The sequence below is a fragment of the Pisolithus orientalis genome (assembly GCF_024613125.1).
Source record: "Pisolithus orientalis strain OTSU chromosome Unknown F5J12scaffold_29, whole genome shotgun sequence".
NCBI lineage: Eukaryota > Fungi > Basidiomycota > Agaricomycetes > Boletales > Pisolithaceae > Pisolithus > Pisolithus orientalis.
Window position 1 is genome coordinate 424,344 of NW_026260810.1, and position 16,433 is coordinate 440,776.

The following is a 16,433-nucleotide window of genomic DNA, read 5'->3' on the forward strand; positions in this document are numbered from 1 at the left end:
ATGGTCTGGACTTTTTCCTTCAACATCATGAGGCTGCCAGGGGAGAGGTGGAAACTGAGGTATTCAACTGAGCACAAGTGGAACTCACATTTCTCTGGCTTCACATACAGGCCATGAAGCTGAAGCTGGTGGAGAACTTCATGGACATGCTGCTTGTGGGACTCCTTATCTCCAGAGTAGATCAGGATGTCATCGAGGTAGATGACTATGCAAACATCCAATGTGTCTGTGAAAATGGTATTCACAAAGCATTAGAAGGCAGCTGGGGCATTGGTGAGGCCAAAAGGCATTACTAACCACTCATAAGAACCATACCAAGTCTGAAATGCAGTCTTCCATTCATCACCTGGGGCAATCCAGATGAGATGGTAAGCATGCTGAAGATCAATCTTAGTGTAGATCTTGGCTTGGCTTGGTGAATCTAAGAGGTTGGAGATGAGTGGTAGTGGGTATTGGTCTTTCTTAGTGATTTTGTTCAGGCTGTGGAAGTCTACACAGAGCTGGAGGGAGCTGTCCTTCTTCTTAATGAAGAGGACTGGTGCAGCATAGGGGGAAGAGGCTGGGTGAATGAAACCAGTGGTGAGGTTCTCATTGATGAAAGTCTGGAGAGCTTGAAGCTTGACCTGGGACAGCAAGTAGATGGTGCCTAATGGTGGTGTTGTTCCTTCTTCGAGCTCTATTTTCAGGTCATACTCCCACTGTGGCAGGAGTGCTGAGGCCTTGGCCTTGCTGAATACATCAGTGAAGTTGTGGTACTCCTCCAGTACATTGGGTAAGGCTGGAGGAGGGGAAGCCAAGGCTGATCAGGCTTGAACTGAGTCTGAAGGGCAAAGCTGGAGTTGGAACTGGACAGACCCTTCTAGTTTGCAGGCATGCACAAAGGCAGCTGCATTGATTAGGGAAACAAGAAGGGCCTTCAGGGGGGTGTGAGCTGGAGGGTCAGAGACCAGTACAGATGGCACAAGGCTGGGTTGGTCACTAGGACCAGGGTCAGGAAGACCAGTGGAAACTGGGCTTACAGGGGGTGTTGACAGGGTTTGCATTCCTTGTGCAGGAGTCCAGAATGTTAGACTGCCCAATACCCAATCAATCAATGGATTGTAGTGGGTGAGCCAGTCACATCTGAGGACTATTTTACACTCAGAATCCAATGGGGCTAAGCACAGGGTTACTGGGGTGACATTGCCAGATGTGAAGTGGATATTGACATCTACTGCTTGGGTTATAGTAAAGGTGGATGTTCTATCAAAGAGCTGGAGATGGATTGGTGAGACCAAGTAAGGGGTAAAGGAATGTTGATTAGCAAAGTGATTATCTATGAAACAGTGAGTGGAACCAGAGTCCACTAGAGTATGAAGCCAAGGTAATTCTGGGTTTCTATAGTGATATATGGGGTCAAAGAGTTTGGACTGGAAAGAGTGGACATGTTGAGACAAGCCTCCAAGTTTGCACAACCAGAGTCAATGCAGCTCCCAGATTGTGCAGGGTCCCAGGAGTTGCTACCTATTTTTTTGTCTTGGGGGTAGATACCAAGCCCAAGGCCAGTGTGGCCTCAGTGGTGGCAGCAGCACAAGCCTTGGCTCTTCTGGCTTTCTTGGGGCACTTCTCAGTGAAGTGGCCAGGGCCTCTGCAGAACATGCAGAGGTTGCCCTCAATGTGATGCTTGTGTTCTTCTGAGGTGAGTTTCCCATCCTTCCCAAGTTTGCTAGGCTCAGGCTTGGATGAGTTGCTGTTATTATTGTTGCCTGGCTTTGATGGGGCCAGCTTGGGAGAAGATCCAGAGTTGTTGTTACTGCCAGTCCTGGCCTTATCTTGGCCAGTCTTGGCTTGATTGTTGTTGCCAGAGCCTCTGGACTTATTGTTGCTGGAGGTGGATGAGCCTTGATGCTTACTTGCCCATTGGACTTCTTCCTTGTGCTCCCAATAGCATACATCTATCTCTTGGGCAAGGTGGTGGAGCTCGTGAAGAGTCCAGGGTTTTCCAACCTGACAGACTTTGTCCTTAATCTGGTCTGGGAGTCTGGAATAGAAGTGATGGCATAGCACACCATCTTTGTAGCCCTGGACTTGCAAAGCAAGCCAGTTGAAGTCCACTACATATTTATTAATGCATTGACTATCCTTCATATGCAAATGGTCAAATTGACTCTCAGCATCAGTGACCAGATCATGGGGGCTGAAGGTGGTTTGTAGTTCTAGGACAAACTCCCTCCAGGAGTCCATCCAGAGAGGCTGGTCATTGGGGTCCTCAACCCTGAGTAGGTCCAGCTTGAACCATTCTAGGTCCATGCCTTTGAGGTAGGATTGTGCAAAAATGACTTTGGCATGGTCAGTCCTAAAAGCCCAGGGTCGGTCTTGGAAGTTTAGCTTGCACTGAATAAAGAAAGCATGAAGCTTCTTGGGGTCAGTCCCAGTGCCATCGAAAGTATTGGGCTTGCACAGCTTAGTCCTGCTTGAGGACTCAGGGCTAGTGCAGGCATTGTGAGCCAATAGTTTGATGGCCTTTGTGAGACTGTTGAAGACTGCAACTGTGGGTTTGGTGTCCAGATCTGGGAAGTCTGGTTCATCCTCCAGATCATTCTCATCTGGATTATCATCACTGGGCCCATCATCACTGGGACCATTGCGAGAGTCATCATCATCAGGGTTGTTATCATCATTGCCCAGCCCATCATTTCCCAGGTCATTCTCAGGGATGGGGGCAGTGGGACAATGTGGGGTAGGAGTATTGGATGTCTGGGCTGAAAAGCCCCTAAAAGGACTAACAGGATCTGGGGAGCACCTAGTGGTGCCCAAGGTAGCTAGTGCTGTCTTGTAGTGAGTTCCCCTGGCTGAAGTGGAGTCAGGGTTGGTGGCAGAATGGCCATGGGGAGGTTGGAAACAAGTCTTGATTGCCATGATATGTTAGACCCACACAAGTGGTGAGTCTGAAGTACTGTCAAGTTCAGGTTGTCTGGGTTGAGGCTGGACCAGAGACCGAAGCAGGTGCAAGGCCAAGGGGTCAGGATCAGGAGAAAGACAAGGATACAGAGGGGTGGACTGGTTGGACTTAGTGACTGAGATTACAGCACTATTCCCTTGCATGGGTTGCAGTCCAAGTCTGAGGCTGAGGATTACAGATAGAACTTATTTGACTTCAGACTGATGAATACAGGCCAAGTATCTAAGAGTTTATATACTAGAAGTAGCTATAGTATGGAGACTGGTAATGCTGGTCTTGCAAGGGTTGCTAAGATGATTGGTAAGACAAGTATTAGTAATGTATGACAAAGATGACAGAGACCAGGACAGGGTGGACCAGGGACAAGACTGGGCAGGGCTTAACTGAAATGACATGCACTACAAAGCAGTCTTCACTGTACTAGGACATCTGGGGATAAGCAATTGGTGAGGCCAAGTCCAGCCAGGGTCAAGACATGACTATGACAACTGGGGCCTTTCAACCTAATTTCATACTCCACAGCCATTGAGAAAACACAATGCAGCCTCTTCTAGTACAGGTCTGGCACTAGCTACACTTCCTACCATGCTGGACATGTTTCAGCATGTGGACCTTTCATTATACACTGTCCACAAGCATTGGATGATAGCCTGGGGCCTTTCCAACTAATTGCCTATTCCACAGCCATGTAGAAAATGCAATGCTGCCTTTCCCAGTGCTGGTCCAGTGGTGCCAGTAATGCATAGATACACTACAGTATCAACATTGGTCTTGTTCAGATTGATATCCAGCCACTTGGCTCATGATAACTATTGTGCTGGGATAGGCCACTTGCTATTCTGGCCTCCTGGGGTGTGATTATTGATGATCTCTTATCTTGTGGTCATCACATGTGTCAGCCACATTGCTATGTAATAACATTTGCACCTGATCCAACTCTACTCTGAATCACCATGGATGTCAGGACTGCTAATCTATCCTACCTCTCTATGATAATCCAATACATTGGTGTCTGATTTAGACAGTTGACATATGCTTTGCAGCAGGCAAACAACCCAAGCAATCAGCTGCTGGATGACTGGTATTGGGTGGAAACAGTGAGTTTGTCAAAATGGATGCTGGTTCACTGTGTCACACACTTGTCCACAGCATATATTGAAGCAGGCCCTGGCTACCTGCAACTCATATGGGACAATCATGAAGGTCCCATATGTTGCCAATGAACTGCTTTGGTGGATGGCCATACAAAATATGGGAGAGACTGCCCTGCTGGCACACATCATGGAGTTGAATGTGCTGCAGGTCAAAAGAGGAGAGGTGAGATGTATGATCCACACCAGTCCTATGCCACATACCTGGTGGACAAGGGACCCTACCCATCTGGATGGGTATGATCATCAGTCATTGGAGGAAGTTTTGCAGGAGGCCAAGGAATTCTTTGTTGGGGTTGAGGTGCATGGTGGTCATTTTCTGATCATTCCATTGAATCCATCCATGCCATAGGAAGGAAAAGACAGTCTCCCACTGCTGTGTGACATGAACTGGATGCCATCAGACAGCATTGGCCAGTTGATTGAAAGCTGTGATGAGATGATCCATCAGGAGGAGGAGATTTGCCAGCTCCATGGTGTGATGGAATTCTGCAGTGAATGGCTCACCCTTTTTGACAGGCTTGGACAAGTACAGGACCAGCTTGAGGACTTCTGAGTCAATTCAGTTACCCATCTGGGAGCCACCAATAAGTAGGGTGCTGTCCTCATTACACATCTCATTAGAATCTTGATATGTAATTTCCCCAGTTTCATACTATCTAGAGATATATGCACATTAATCTTCCAATTCATATCTTGAAGTACATCCTAGTGTTCTGGCTAAATCCCAATACATCTGGGACTGCCTAGCCATATAACATGTGAAGCCAGTATTGCCCACTGCCAATGCCTCCATATGCCAGCCACTCCAGAATTTCTCCTTGTGTAAGAAGAATTTCTGTGTCCACCCAGTCTCCAGTGTGAGTAACTCTAGCTCTTCTTCCCAGTGATCCCATAGCACTTTTGTATGCAGCTAGTTGACTTGATAAACTGTGATAATTCAGTCAGTATTTCACACAAGCCCAATTGATCTGCCCACATTCTGACATCCTGTCATTCATGGCAGAATCCTGGGGAAGGTCCACAGTCCAAAAGCAGGCCAGAGTGTCATTGTGATGACCTCTTGCATTTGGGTCTGCAATTGTGGCACTCACAGTCAGGTCTGCCCTATTCAATTCTTGGTATTTGCCAAGGATGTCCTCCCCAGCCCCCAGTGCAATGAGTTGCTTTCAGCACTGGCAATAGATGGCAGCATGCCAATGAACCATTGCCTCTGCATTGGATATCTGCCCCCATGCCTGGGTTGTCATTTTGTAGTTCCCTCCTTTCCAGACATCTGTATGAATTATCACAGCCTTGTCCACAAGGGCCAGACACAATTCATGCAATGCATCATTTGCCTGGCCCTGTCTCAGATGTATTTCCTGTTCCACAAGACTGCTGAGGCCAATGTCATGGAAATACTGTACTCTGATATATGATGGCAGTGGAACATTGCTGACCTTCTGGTGACCAGGATGATCAGGGAGGAACAGATCATCAGTTTTGTTGTTACTGTCCCCATCAAATGGGGCTATACTTCTGGGCCTTTGCCTGGGGTTAACTTGCCAGTCATTTCTGATGAACTGGGCTGCTCCATGCACTAGTGCATCAATCTGTGATTGCAACTGGTCTTGCCAGTGCGAAATCGACAACTGTTCTGCCTCTGTTGCCCTGGTGTCCATCTGTCATGTATCCATAGCAAGCACTATTTGAGCCTGCTCAACCTTTAATGCCCATGCAATCCAAGTAGCTGAACCACATGAGCTGCTGAATGAACAGTTGTTATGGATTAGGTCAATCTCAATGGCTTTCATGGTGGGTGCTACCATGATGTATGTAAGTTATGGGACAGATGATACAGTTGGCCCCCTTACCCTTCTCCAGCCAGACTTCATATATGTCCATGGCCTGTGGAGTATTCTGCCAGCATGACTGCACCACAAGTTCTTGTTCCACCCATAACTGATGCAAGCCATCTGGTACTTTGCTATCCAACTTGTTGAATTTATCTTGGATTGTTGCTAATGACTGCTTGGCAACCTTGAACTTCCATTTCAATGCTGATGCTATGTGCAAGTAATCAAGTGATGGTCAACCAGGTACTGTGATGACATATGTGTCCATATCATTTTGAGGAAGTTACTATCATTCATTTGGAAGTCCAGCAACTCCTGACAGTGTGCTGTTGCCATTCCCTGGGCTGATGGTGAGATTATGTTGAGAGAAGACCAGAGGGTCTCCATGATTTCACTGTCCACCTGTCCAGCACCCAGAATAAAGTTTGGAGCATATCTGGTGAAGCACTCTGTCTGATGGCCATGGACATGCCATAGTCCAATTCTGGGCTGAATCTGTAATCTGGAAGGCAGAGAGAGATATCTATTTTCCTCAGGCTGGTGGGCCAAGTTCTTGCTATACTGACAATTGATGTCATAAAAAGTTATGACTGGTTGCCAGGGGTCCAATCCATGGTGCATGGCATGGACCAGAGCATAATCCATATTGACCTGCCTGCTATATTGTTAGTCATGACCAGGGACTATGAATTGGTGTGTACTGCTCTCCATTCTGAAAGTCAACCATTGCATGAGGTACAAAACAGCCATGCCTCACACAGGCACATCCACCAATCCTGGTCAATTCCAACTTATTCCTTTGTGCATTTGCTTGATTAACAGCCTGGTGGTTATTGCAGTTGGATTTCTGCATGATGCGATCAGTCCAGTGCCTTTGGAGAGATCATGGGACACCAACTTCTATTTGATTTACAGTCCCAGTCAAATATTCCTTGTATGGAGCTGATGTGACCATGAAGCCATTTCCATCCATGAGCCAAACCTCTTCAGCAGCATTTTTGGGCAGCATATGCTTGGCCTTGAAGTTGCTGTCCATCACAAAGGTCCTAGCACACTGCCAGCTACACAAGTTAGGCTAACAATGCCTTTGCAATCATGAATAGAATATGGACTCAGAGAGATCAATATCCTGATCCAGTACATTGATCCCTGGCTGGGGACAGGCAGGGCAGAAGAGGACAAGTTCACTGGCCTGGGGATCAGGTGACTGTTGATGGAATCCCTGCCATTTCAACAGCTTTAGGAGCCTCCACATTCTTGACACCCTGAGCAATTCCCTATACCTATTCTTTGACCAGCATGAGTGATGTGGCATATGGTAGGCCAGGGGTGATCCCACTCACTGGCACTAGGTGAGGAAATGTGCTTGAGGTGACTCTCTGAAGTTTGCTATAATAGTTCATGGCAGACGTTCCACATTCAACATTGTCCCTGATGAAGTCATCCAGCACCTGGAAAGTGAAAGCCATCCTTGGTGCCTTAGATGTAGCCAGGAATAGGCTGGCCATGGTAAGCTAAAGATGTGAATCCTCAGACCCAGAGCAGTTGCAATACTGCACATTTCAAAAGTGCATTCCACCAGTGTCCACAACTGTCAGATAGTTTCTATCATCCAGTGGGTTAAGATGTGCCAGTCATTGACTCTCCTCAATGTCCTTACATGGCTGGCAGCATCCTCCCAAGAACCTTCTCCTGCTGGGCATGGTGCTCCAGCATGGCCCAAGTGTAGCACCAAGCCAACCTACAATATCAGTCATCACAGATGATGGGTTGAAACCAGAACTCACCAGCTGTAGAGTGAAGTCTTCAAAGAATCTTCCATTCCATTTTTGTACCCAATGGAATGGTCTGAGTTTGTGTTGCTTGATGCAACACGTTTTACAAGACAATGGGCAATGAGCACAGTCCATGCATCTATATGGTGCCCCTTCTGCTTTACACACAAAACAAGCCATGACATCAGGTGGGGCCTCCATGTCCAGGAGCACAGACAGGTATCTACTCTTATAGGGCAGCCACTCTTCCAGATAACTGTTCTGTAATACTGTAAGGCACACATTGCCAACACTGGGATGTTTGATGATGCACACCTGGCTTTTTGGAATTCTTGATGTCCTTGGTGGTGATGCATAATCCATGAAGTAATATAGGTCAGCATCATTACCCTGGACTAAATTGGGTTCCTGGATACTTGAAGATCCTGCCCTAGTAGGTTTTTCACCTTTTTCCAAGTGACATGGGTTACCAGGGTGGCCACTTCAGCTCAGGTGATTCATGACTTGCCCATGTCTAGTATCAAGTCCTTGCAGGATGTCTGCAGGCCTCAGCCATACATGCTTCATTGTGATGCCTGGCATGACTATGATTTGAGTTGGATCTCAGAATCAATGTCAGAAGATCCAATTGGGATCAAACTATACTTTATCTATATATAGTAGCAGACTGGATGATAGACAAATCAGCTTACCATGTTTGGCCATGGTACCAATCAACTGAAACAAGACCATACTAACAATGGGTATGTATCATGACCAGAACATTACTCAGCCCCTGGAACTTTATTCAAGAATGGGTGATGGTAACTATGAGGAACAGACTCCAAATTTTCTTTCAACAGAGGGTAACATTCCCTGCAACTAACCAACCCCAACACCTTCTCCAACATTCAGAATGGCCAGCAGTGATCACAGTACTAATTGTGTTAATACCTCAGATGAGGAGGACTTTTCCTCCAATGAGGAATCTAGCTTGGATAGCAGGGAGACAACAACATCTGCACTGGGAAAGCTGAGACCAGATGAACTTCAAATCCTCCAAGATGGTCTAAATGATTGGAAGGAAGCTGACACAAACAAAAGGGCCTCACTGATGGAGGGCATGCAGAACAAAATCAAATGGCTGGATGCCAACAAGAGCCTCAAACAAAATGAATGGAATAGAAAATGGACAGTAAGCTTGATGGTTTTGATGTGCTTTCAGTTGTGTTAAGTATATTTTACAGGCCATCAAGAACTGGATGTATAACAACAGTCAGTCCCAGGCATGGAAGGCCCTGGTCAAGTATGGCTCCAAATGGACAGCCCTAAAGGTGATCAAGCTGCAGTGTAAGAAGGATATCCAGCAAGTACTTGTGAAGGCCAGAATACATCCTGGGACATTGGCTATGATCAAACACTATCAGCCAACTGTTCAGAAGGTAGTCCAGTCATTGACCAAGGCTGAATTGGACAAGGCAGCCCATTTGGCAAAAGAGTGGAATGAGAGAAAGCTGCCACCTGAAGCCCAGGCAGAGTAAGCATCCAAGTTCTCCCATGGGCAATACTAACTTAAATGCAGGGGGCAACAAGTAAGGGCCAGAAGTATGCAAAACAGTTGGCATATGACATGTGGAAGCAGTGTGGGATGAGAGTGGTGATCATGTTGGCATGGAAGGATAAGGAAGGCAAAGTGATGGTTGGAGTGTGAGTGCTTTCCTGACAGGCTTCACCATATCTGACCAGTGTAGGAATGACTTCAATGATGAGCTGGGCAATGGAGAGCTCTATTCAAATTGGGAAGACCTTCATGGAAAGTGGTCAGCCTATGCAAAGAAGGCCTTTGGGGCCAATGGTACAGAGGATGGCAGCAGAGAGGATGAGGCCAGTCAAACCACAGTAAAAGCATGGAAAGGAAAAAAGTGGTCTCAATTCTCCCTGTCCACCAATGATGATGGCATGCCCATTCTTCCAAATCTCTTGGACTTACAGACACTGGAATTAAAGGACATCATGAGGGTGTTCATAACTGGCCATTATCATATGTGCCACTTGCCATGGTCAATGAGTTACTAACATCTAAACACAGGCTTGGCTTGTGGGAAGACAAATGCCAGTGTACCTTGGGCTACAATAGCTGACAACTGGGCATCCTATGTGTCTTCCAAGTATCTTCCTCCCAATATCCCATTCAAAGAGCCCACCAGGCTGACACATCATGAACTAATTGAAACCTTGGAGTTCTGGAAGGAGTGACAGCAGGAGCACCCAGAAGATGTCTTCCAGTTCTGAAGGTGGAGATCTCAGGATGGTTCCCTGGAGGAGCTGGTTGCCAAACACCAATGCCAGTCAGACAAAGCCAAAGGGAAGAGACCCTGGATGGAAGGTGAGGTCATGATCAATTTGGATATGCATAACTGATCACACATTAAGTAAATTCCATTGATGGCTCTGACTATGGACATCACTTGGAGGAGGAACCAGCTCCTCTCACAAAACCTTCCACCAAACAGCAATGGATAGATGGTATGTTGGAGCTGGTCAGATTCTTTACTGGTAACCCTAACATGACCTTGGAATTGTGTGCTGAAGATCATCCCACTGGAACATCCAATGCACAGGAGGACAACAGACAACAGAACCAGTCCACATCAGACTGGTGCAATATAGCTACTGCATACCCCAAGCCAGCTGGTAAGTTGTATCCAGTGACAATGAATACTGCTGATAGAATTGTATCAGACAATCATGCCAATGATGGTGGTGATTCAACTGCAAGGAAGCCCAAGCCCAAGCCAAGAATCAGATCCAATGGTCAGTTTCCATGCACACTTGGTTAATCCTCTCATTACAGCATTCTACAGCAGCCCAGAATGATAAGATGGTCATATCACCTAATGATCATAGGTATACATCCATAACACAATTACACACACCTTATCTATGTCAGGAGTTGATCTGGTGGGTAGGAATTTGAATGCCAGGCCTGGAGGCCATGCAATGGACAGGGAAGATAGACTGTTGGAATCAAGCAGAAGAGGATGGTGTGGTTTGTTGTCCAGAGCAGAATTGTAGGCCCCCACAGGTGGCCAGATGATAATTATCCTACTCCAACCATGAGGAGGCAAAGGTAGAATTGAGGCCAGTACCTACTGTTTTCCAGTAGACTGGTGACAACCATATATAGTGCACAGTGCAAGAATCACTGGTGAATTACTGGCCCCATAGCTACCATGTACCATAACCCACTGTCATAATCCAATTGTGGCCAATTTGTGCACTTCTCCAATTCCATTCAACATAATGTTCATTGAAATGAGTTAAATATACAAATTAAAGCTGGTCTGGTTTAAGACAGTAGCCTACACCTGCCAGCTCTTCCTCCAGAAGATCTGCTAACTGTTGCCAGAATCTGGTAAGCATGGCATGCTGCTCAACATGTGATTCACCACTCCCTGGTTGCATCCACCAGGGTATTGGCATAATACCTATATGTGGTGATCAGATTGGCATCATGTGCAGCATTGATGTCTGGCTGACATGCCCCACTCCTAGCCATGATACTGGAGATCTGCCTTGACATTTGAACTGGTAGACATGTTTAGCTATGGTTGCATAGGAACTTCTGGACTTACACTTGGTTTGTGGAGTATCAACTCCCAGCTGTATGGTGAACTCCTGGGAGACTGCTAAAAGCTCCAAATGTGACAACAGGATTGGCACCAGCGAATGGGGATCTAGCTGGTGGTATTGATGTGGAGCTGAATGATGCAGGAGCATCTGAAAGGTCCATAGGTTGATGAGGACCAGGGAAATTGCCACTGGGTGATGCAAATGTTGTTGGGCTGGGAACCAGGATAGGATTGCGAATAGGCTGGTGACACAGAGGGAGTTAAGGACTGAAATTGGGGCTCATGCAATAGGATGAATGGTTGTGATGATTGGCCAGCTGCTTGAGTTGGGTAGATGTAAGCTGATGATCTTGTGGCAGCAGGTGACTGAAATGCCAGTTCTTGTAAAGGACTGACCAGTGGGGACTGAAATGGTGGGGGTGACCCCCAAGGTGGCTCATGCAATGGCATACCTGGGGCAACAGGCAGTGGTGATTTGTCCCATGCTGGCTCAAGTAATGGGGTGCTGTCAGAGAGGTGTGTTGATATGGAGTCCCAAGGAGACTCAACCAATGGGCTGCTAGAGGAGGGAGACAGTGCCAATGACTCCCATGCTGGCTCTATCAAAGGTGATCTGGGCAAACCAGAGGACTGGAAGGAGGGTTCCATTCTGGTTGTGCATATTGTTTGAGCCAGGGGACAGCTCAAAAGGTGGCTCATGTAATGGGGATGATGGCATGTCCAGCAGGTCATCTTCAGTAAACATTTCCTCATCCTCATTCGAGAGATGCAAGCCACTGCATATCATGGTGTGACAGAATTACTGCACACAGTCATTAGAAGTAATGGTCCTTGGACCATGGTTGACTTATGGAGTTTATCTGGACTGCATGAACTGAATCTAACATTTCTGGGAGCCATATGAAAGTTCAAAACATTGTAGGTGCCATGGGGATTACACCAATGTTTGAGAATGATTTTGGTACATGTGATAAGATTGTATTACACAATATTTTTTCACCAGTCATCATGTGCAGGATGTGCAAGTGCATACATAATGGAAATGGGCACTTGATGGAATGACTGTCAACTGCCTATACATTACTCCCACCAAAATATGTTCAATGGTTAAATCAGTACATTGAATATTGTAAATCACAGCATCACTGGAGTGAGCATTTGTATTGTGCTTATGTAAGCCTGTTGAATGGTGTATGCTAGCCAGCAAATTCACCACACCACTCAAGCACCCACCACCTGCACACCTAAGCTTTAACAGCACTATGTCTACCACCAACACCAGCACCTTCATCCTGGCACAATCAACCAACAACATCCAGCCAGTCATCACCACTGAAAATGCCAAGCAGATAGTTGAGGAGGCTGCCAGGGTTACAATGCAGGCACTGAGAGGACTTCAGGGCCAGGATGCTAAGCACTGGGGCAAAGCAGCTCAGCTTGTGTAGGCCCAGCTGGTAAGTGAAATTGCAGCCATGATATCCATTCCTGACATCTATGTAGGGAATGGTCTGCATGGTTGTTGAACATCTACCCCCAGCATTCTGAGATCCCTCCACATCTTATTGCTATCAATATGCACATGGTTGACCTGGCAACAGTCTTTGCCATGCAGATGTGGCCTACCTTTCAACCAGATGATGATGGCATGAGAGGCTGATGTGAAGGATCATGCATGGTATTGCCTTTGTCACCAGCCTAAGTCTCACCCATATTACAAGGTCATGGAGGAGCTTACTGGGCCTTCATCAAGGGCAAAGCACCAGGCACAGCCAGTGGATAAGGGGAAGGGGAGAGAGTTGGGTATGGATGAGGCTCAAGGGATTTGGCTTCTGGGTGAGCACTAATTCTGAGGATGGCAATTGGGTAGACTGCTGATATGGGATCTGAAGATGCACCCACAGACACTATGGCTAGGACCACTGGAGTTGCAATGCAGAAGCCAGGAAATGAGGAGGATCAGAACAGGGAGAAGGCATGGGGCCATAGCCAGTCAAGATGTGGCCAGCCAGCAGCCAAGCCTGTCAATGCCAGTGATCAGACCAGTAGAGGCCAGAGCCAGTCAAGGAGACCAATGAAGAAGGCAAAACCAGCAGTTGACAAGGATGAGCAGGACTGGCAAGACATCAACAACCCTCCTGAGTCCTGAGAGGTAGTGCTGGAAGCTGAGCAGTGTGTGAGATGCTGGGACAGGAGTTGGCCCTGTATGGTGCTAGCTGGCAGGGCATGCTGGCAATGCCACTGTACCAAATACTCATGCAGCTTGTTCAAGGGGAGGGGAGACAAGTCTGAGATGCAGTGAAAAGCCTCCTGTTCAAGGCCTCACCAGCAATGATCCCCAGAAAACATGGCCAACCTTCCCACCACTTCAACACTGGCTGCACCAGCTCCATCAACCAGTCAAAGAGCCAAATGTCAAAGGGCACCAAGCTGAAATCAATCCACCAGTCCATCCAAAGTAACAAGCTGTCATTCATCTCCTGGCCCATGGACTGGCTTCCCCAGTAAGTTATTCACAGTCCTATGTTTTTTGCTAATAAGTTGAACTAATATCTCTATTGAGTAGTGGAAATTATTACTCTGTCATGGCTATCCCAGTCACAGTCTCATGCAAGAAGCATTGCAACAGCCCCACCCATCACTCCAGTGCCAACTACTACAACTGGTGCCAATGATCCATGCCATTGTGATGAGTATCAGGAAGAGGTTACCATCCTCAAGCAGGAGAATGCTGAGATGAGGTGGGAGATAGAAGCAACCTGTACTGAGCTTGCTGCTCTCCATCAGGTGGTAGATGCTATCCATAATCACCTATTCCCAGCCCCAGATGTGCTTAACCATCCTCTGGTCCCATTTCCTGCTACTTCCAACCCTACACCAGTACCTCACATGCCAGTCATGGTGGAACTTGCCACTGCAACTGGTGTTGTAGAGGTTCAATCATCCTGAAGTGGCTCAAGACAGGAGTCCACTGAACCCCCCCTGGCTTCATTCAAGGGAGGTGCCAGCTTGGAAGTACCTCCTTTGAATGCCAAACCTGTGCATGGACCTGCTGGAGGTCTGGTAATCTCTATTACTCCACCACCACCAGCAGTCAGACCAGCACCTGGACAGGAAGGTAGGATGGAGGTTGACTAACATCAATGTACTTGTCATTTCGCAATCCATTCATGTTTTTTTTGTCTTTGTACTTGTACTTTGTTAGCTGCAGCAATATATTCTATATTGTCAAAATGTGATCTCCAGGAAGAAGTAGCTACTGCTACTGGTAGTTGTTACTGTATGATTCAGATACTGGAAAACCAATCTGGTATGGTGATGTCTGTACCAAGGCCATGGTGTTACAAGCACTAAGGGCTAATGGAGTCATGGTTCACCTAGATGATTGAATGATGACTGGCCAGCATAACTCAATTGTTTTTGCTGTATAGCATGGTGACTTTCATGGTATTGTTCTGGCTTGCTGGAGGCAGTAAGGCATTGAATTCACAGTTTAAATGTACTGGGTAGTTGGCTAGTCTTCTGGTCATTACCAGAGCCACCATTGTGGTAATACATGCATCTCCAGCATGGTACTGGTACCAGTATGTACATACACTGTGGACCTGCTCCCAGGAGGTCAGGCAGGTCAGGCATGGTATGGTATAATCTCTGGGTGGGCTTCCATGGCATTGGCACTGGGATGGCATTCATGGCATTGGTGCTGGGACAGCTTGACTGGTGGCCTCATGGAATTGGGGATGTGCCAGAACATATGGCAAAGGTGCCAGGATGGCTTCCATGGCATTGGTGTTGTGCCAGAACACATTACAATGGTGCTGGAATGGCCTGCATGATGGCCTCATGGCATTGTGGATGTGCCAGCACTCATTACAAAGGTGCCAGGATGGCCTGCATGATGGCCCCATGGCATTGGGGATGTGCTGGAACACATGGACCTGGTGCTGGTGCTGGCTCACAATAAATTGGTGCCAGGACAGCTTCCATGATGGCCCCATGGCAGTGGCAATGTGCTGGAGTATGTGTCATTGGTGCCAGCATGGCTTCCATGGCATTAGCATTGTGCCAGTTCACATTAAATCAGTGCCAGCTGGGATGGCTTCCATGGCATTAGTCCTGGGTTGGTGTTGGCCTGGCTCACATTGGATTGGTGCTGGGATGCCTTGAATGGCATTGGTATTGGGTCTGCCCACATGGAATCAATGCCAGGACAGCCAGCATGGCACTGGTGTTGTGCCAGCCTGCATGGCATTGGTATTGGGCCTGTTCATATTGCATTGGTGTTGGCACAGCTCACATGGCATTCATCCCAGGATGGCCTGCATGGCATTGGTGGTGGGCCAGCCCACATGGCAGTGTTGCCAGGATGGCTAGCATAGCATTGGTGTTGGGCCAGCTTGCATGACAGTGTTGCCAGGGGTGAACTCAGGGGCTGAGCCCATCCATACCTTCCAGGGACACCCAACTCTGGGCTTACCTGGGACTACTCATATTGCAGTGGCTACACCCTAATCCCACAGCTGGCTTGTACCCCATGATGACAATTCTAACCTCTGCCCAGCCATTCTCCATAATGACTCCTACTCTTGGGCTCAGCTGTATGCTATGGTGACACACATTTATTGGGCTCTCCCATAGTCCATGATGACACTTACTCCCCAGCCTGCTTGTAACTGACAATGACAATTCAAACCACAGCTGCACCATTCCTCATGACAACATTTCCTCTCAGGCTCAGCTGTACTACATGGTGACACTCATCAGTTGGGCTCTTCCATACTACAAGGTGACAATAGGTTCATGGCTCTCATGTAACACACATGCACAAGCCATACATGGGCTCAACCTCTGCTGGCCTGTCACTGACAGCCAACTGTCAGCCTCTGCTGACTGTCTCATACAGCCTAACCAGGTGCATGGGCTCATTCCAATGGCAAGCTTGATTTTGTCAGACAGCCCAGCATGTTCCTGTCTGTTGCATGTGTACCCTGTCTTTGGGTTAGTATCCACAGCAAATTCTTTGGGCAATGACAGAGGATGCCCAGTGTGAGGAATCCACATTCCCTAGATGCATAAGCCCCTATCATTGACTGTTCCATGACTATTATTACATCCTCAGT

The 16,433-nt window shown here is 47.3% G+C and overlaps 4 protein-coding genes across 4 annotated transcripts; 3 read left to right on the forward strand and 1 right to left on the reverse strand.

Moving 5' to 3' along the window:
* Window positions 1-3,894: 3,894 nt before the first annotated feature.
* F5J12DRAFT_784814 (uncharacterized protein) lies at window positions 3,895-4,648 on the forward strand (the record flags this gene model as incomplete). The annotated part of the gene is made up of 4 exons (XM_051743106.1): window positions 3,895-3,900; window positions 3,967-4,038; window positions 4,091-4,393; window positions 4,445-4,648. The coding sequence occupies 4 exons, from the start codon at window positions 3,895-3,897 to the stop codon at window positions 4,646-4,648; spliced, it is 585 nt and encodes a 194-aa protein (XP_051597446.1).
* A 120-nt stretch (window positions 4,649-4,768) lies between these two features.
* F5J12DRAFT_784815 (uncharacterized protein) lies at window positions 4,769-7,890 on the reverse strand (the record flags this gene model as incomplete). Its single annotated transcript, XM_051743107.1, has 13 exons — window positions 4,769-5,005; window positions 5,187-5,258; window positions 5,298-5,495; window positions 5,535-5,756; window positions 5,781-5,896; window positions 5,949-6,140; window positions 6,218-6,491; window positions 6,688-6,777; window positions 6,844-6,984; window positions 7,072-7,152; window positions 7,274-7,430; window positions 7,591-7,671; window positions 7,718-7,890. The coding sequence occupies 13 exons, from the start codon at window positions 7,888-7,890 to the stop codon at window positions 4,769-4,771; spliced, it is 2,034 nt and encodes a 677-aa protein (XP_051597447.1).
* Window positions 7,891-8,600: 710 nt separating this feature from the next.
* Window positions 8,601-10,524, forward strand: F5J12DRAFT_895383 (uncharacterized protein; the record flags this gene model as incomplete). The annotated part of the gene is made up of 8 exons (XM_051747821.1): window positions 8,601-8,879; window positions 8,932-9,221; window positions 9,267-9,276; window positions 9,327-9,391; window positions 9,436-9,703; window positions 9,992-10,070; window positions 10,118-10,378; window positions 10,427-10,524. 8 exons carry the CDS (start codon window positions 8,601-8,603, stop codon window positions 10,522-10,524), a joined length of 1,350 nt encoding a protein of 449 aa, XP_051597448.1.
* Window positions 10,525-12,578: 2,054 nt separating this feature from the next.
* F5J12DRAFT_895384 (uncharacterized protein) lies at window positions 12,579-13,462 on the forward strand (the record flags this gene model as incomplete). The annotated part of the gene is made up of 4 exons (XM_051747822.1): window positions 12,579-12,757; window positions 12,817-12,913; window positions 13,011-13,149; window positions 13,206-13,462. The coding sequence occupies 4 exons, from the start codon at window positions 12,579-12,581 to the stop codon at window positions 13,460-13,462; spliced, it is 672 nt and encodes a 223-aa protein (XP_051597449.1).
* Window positions 13,463-16,433: the final 2,971 nt, after the last annotated feature.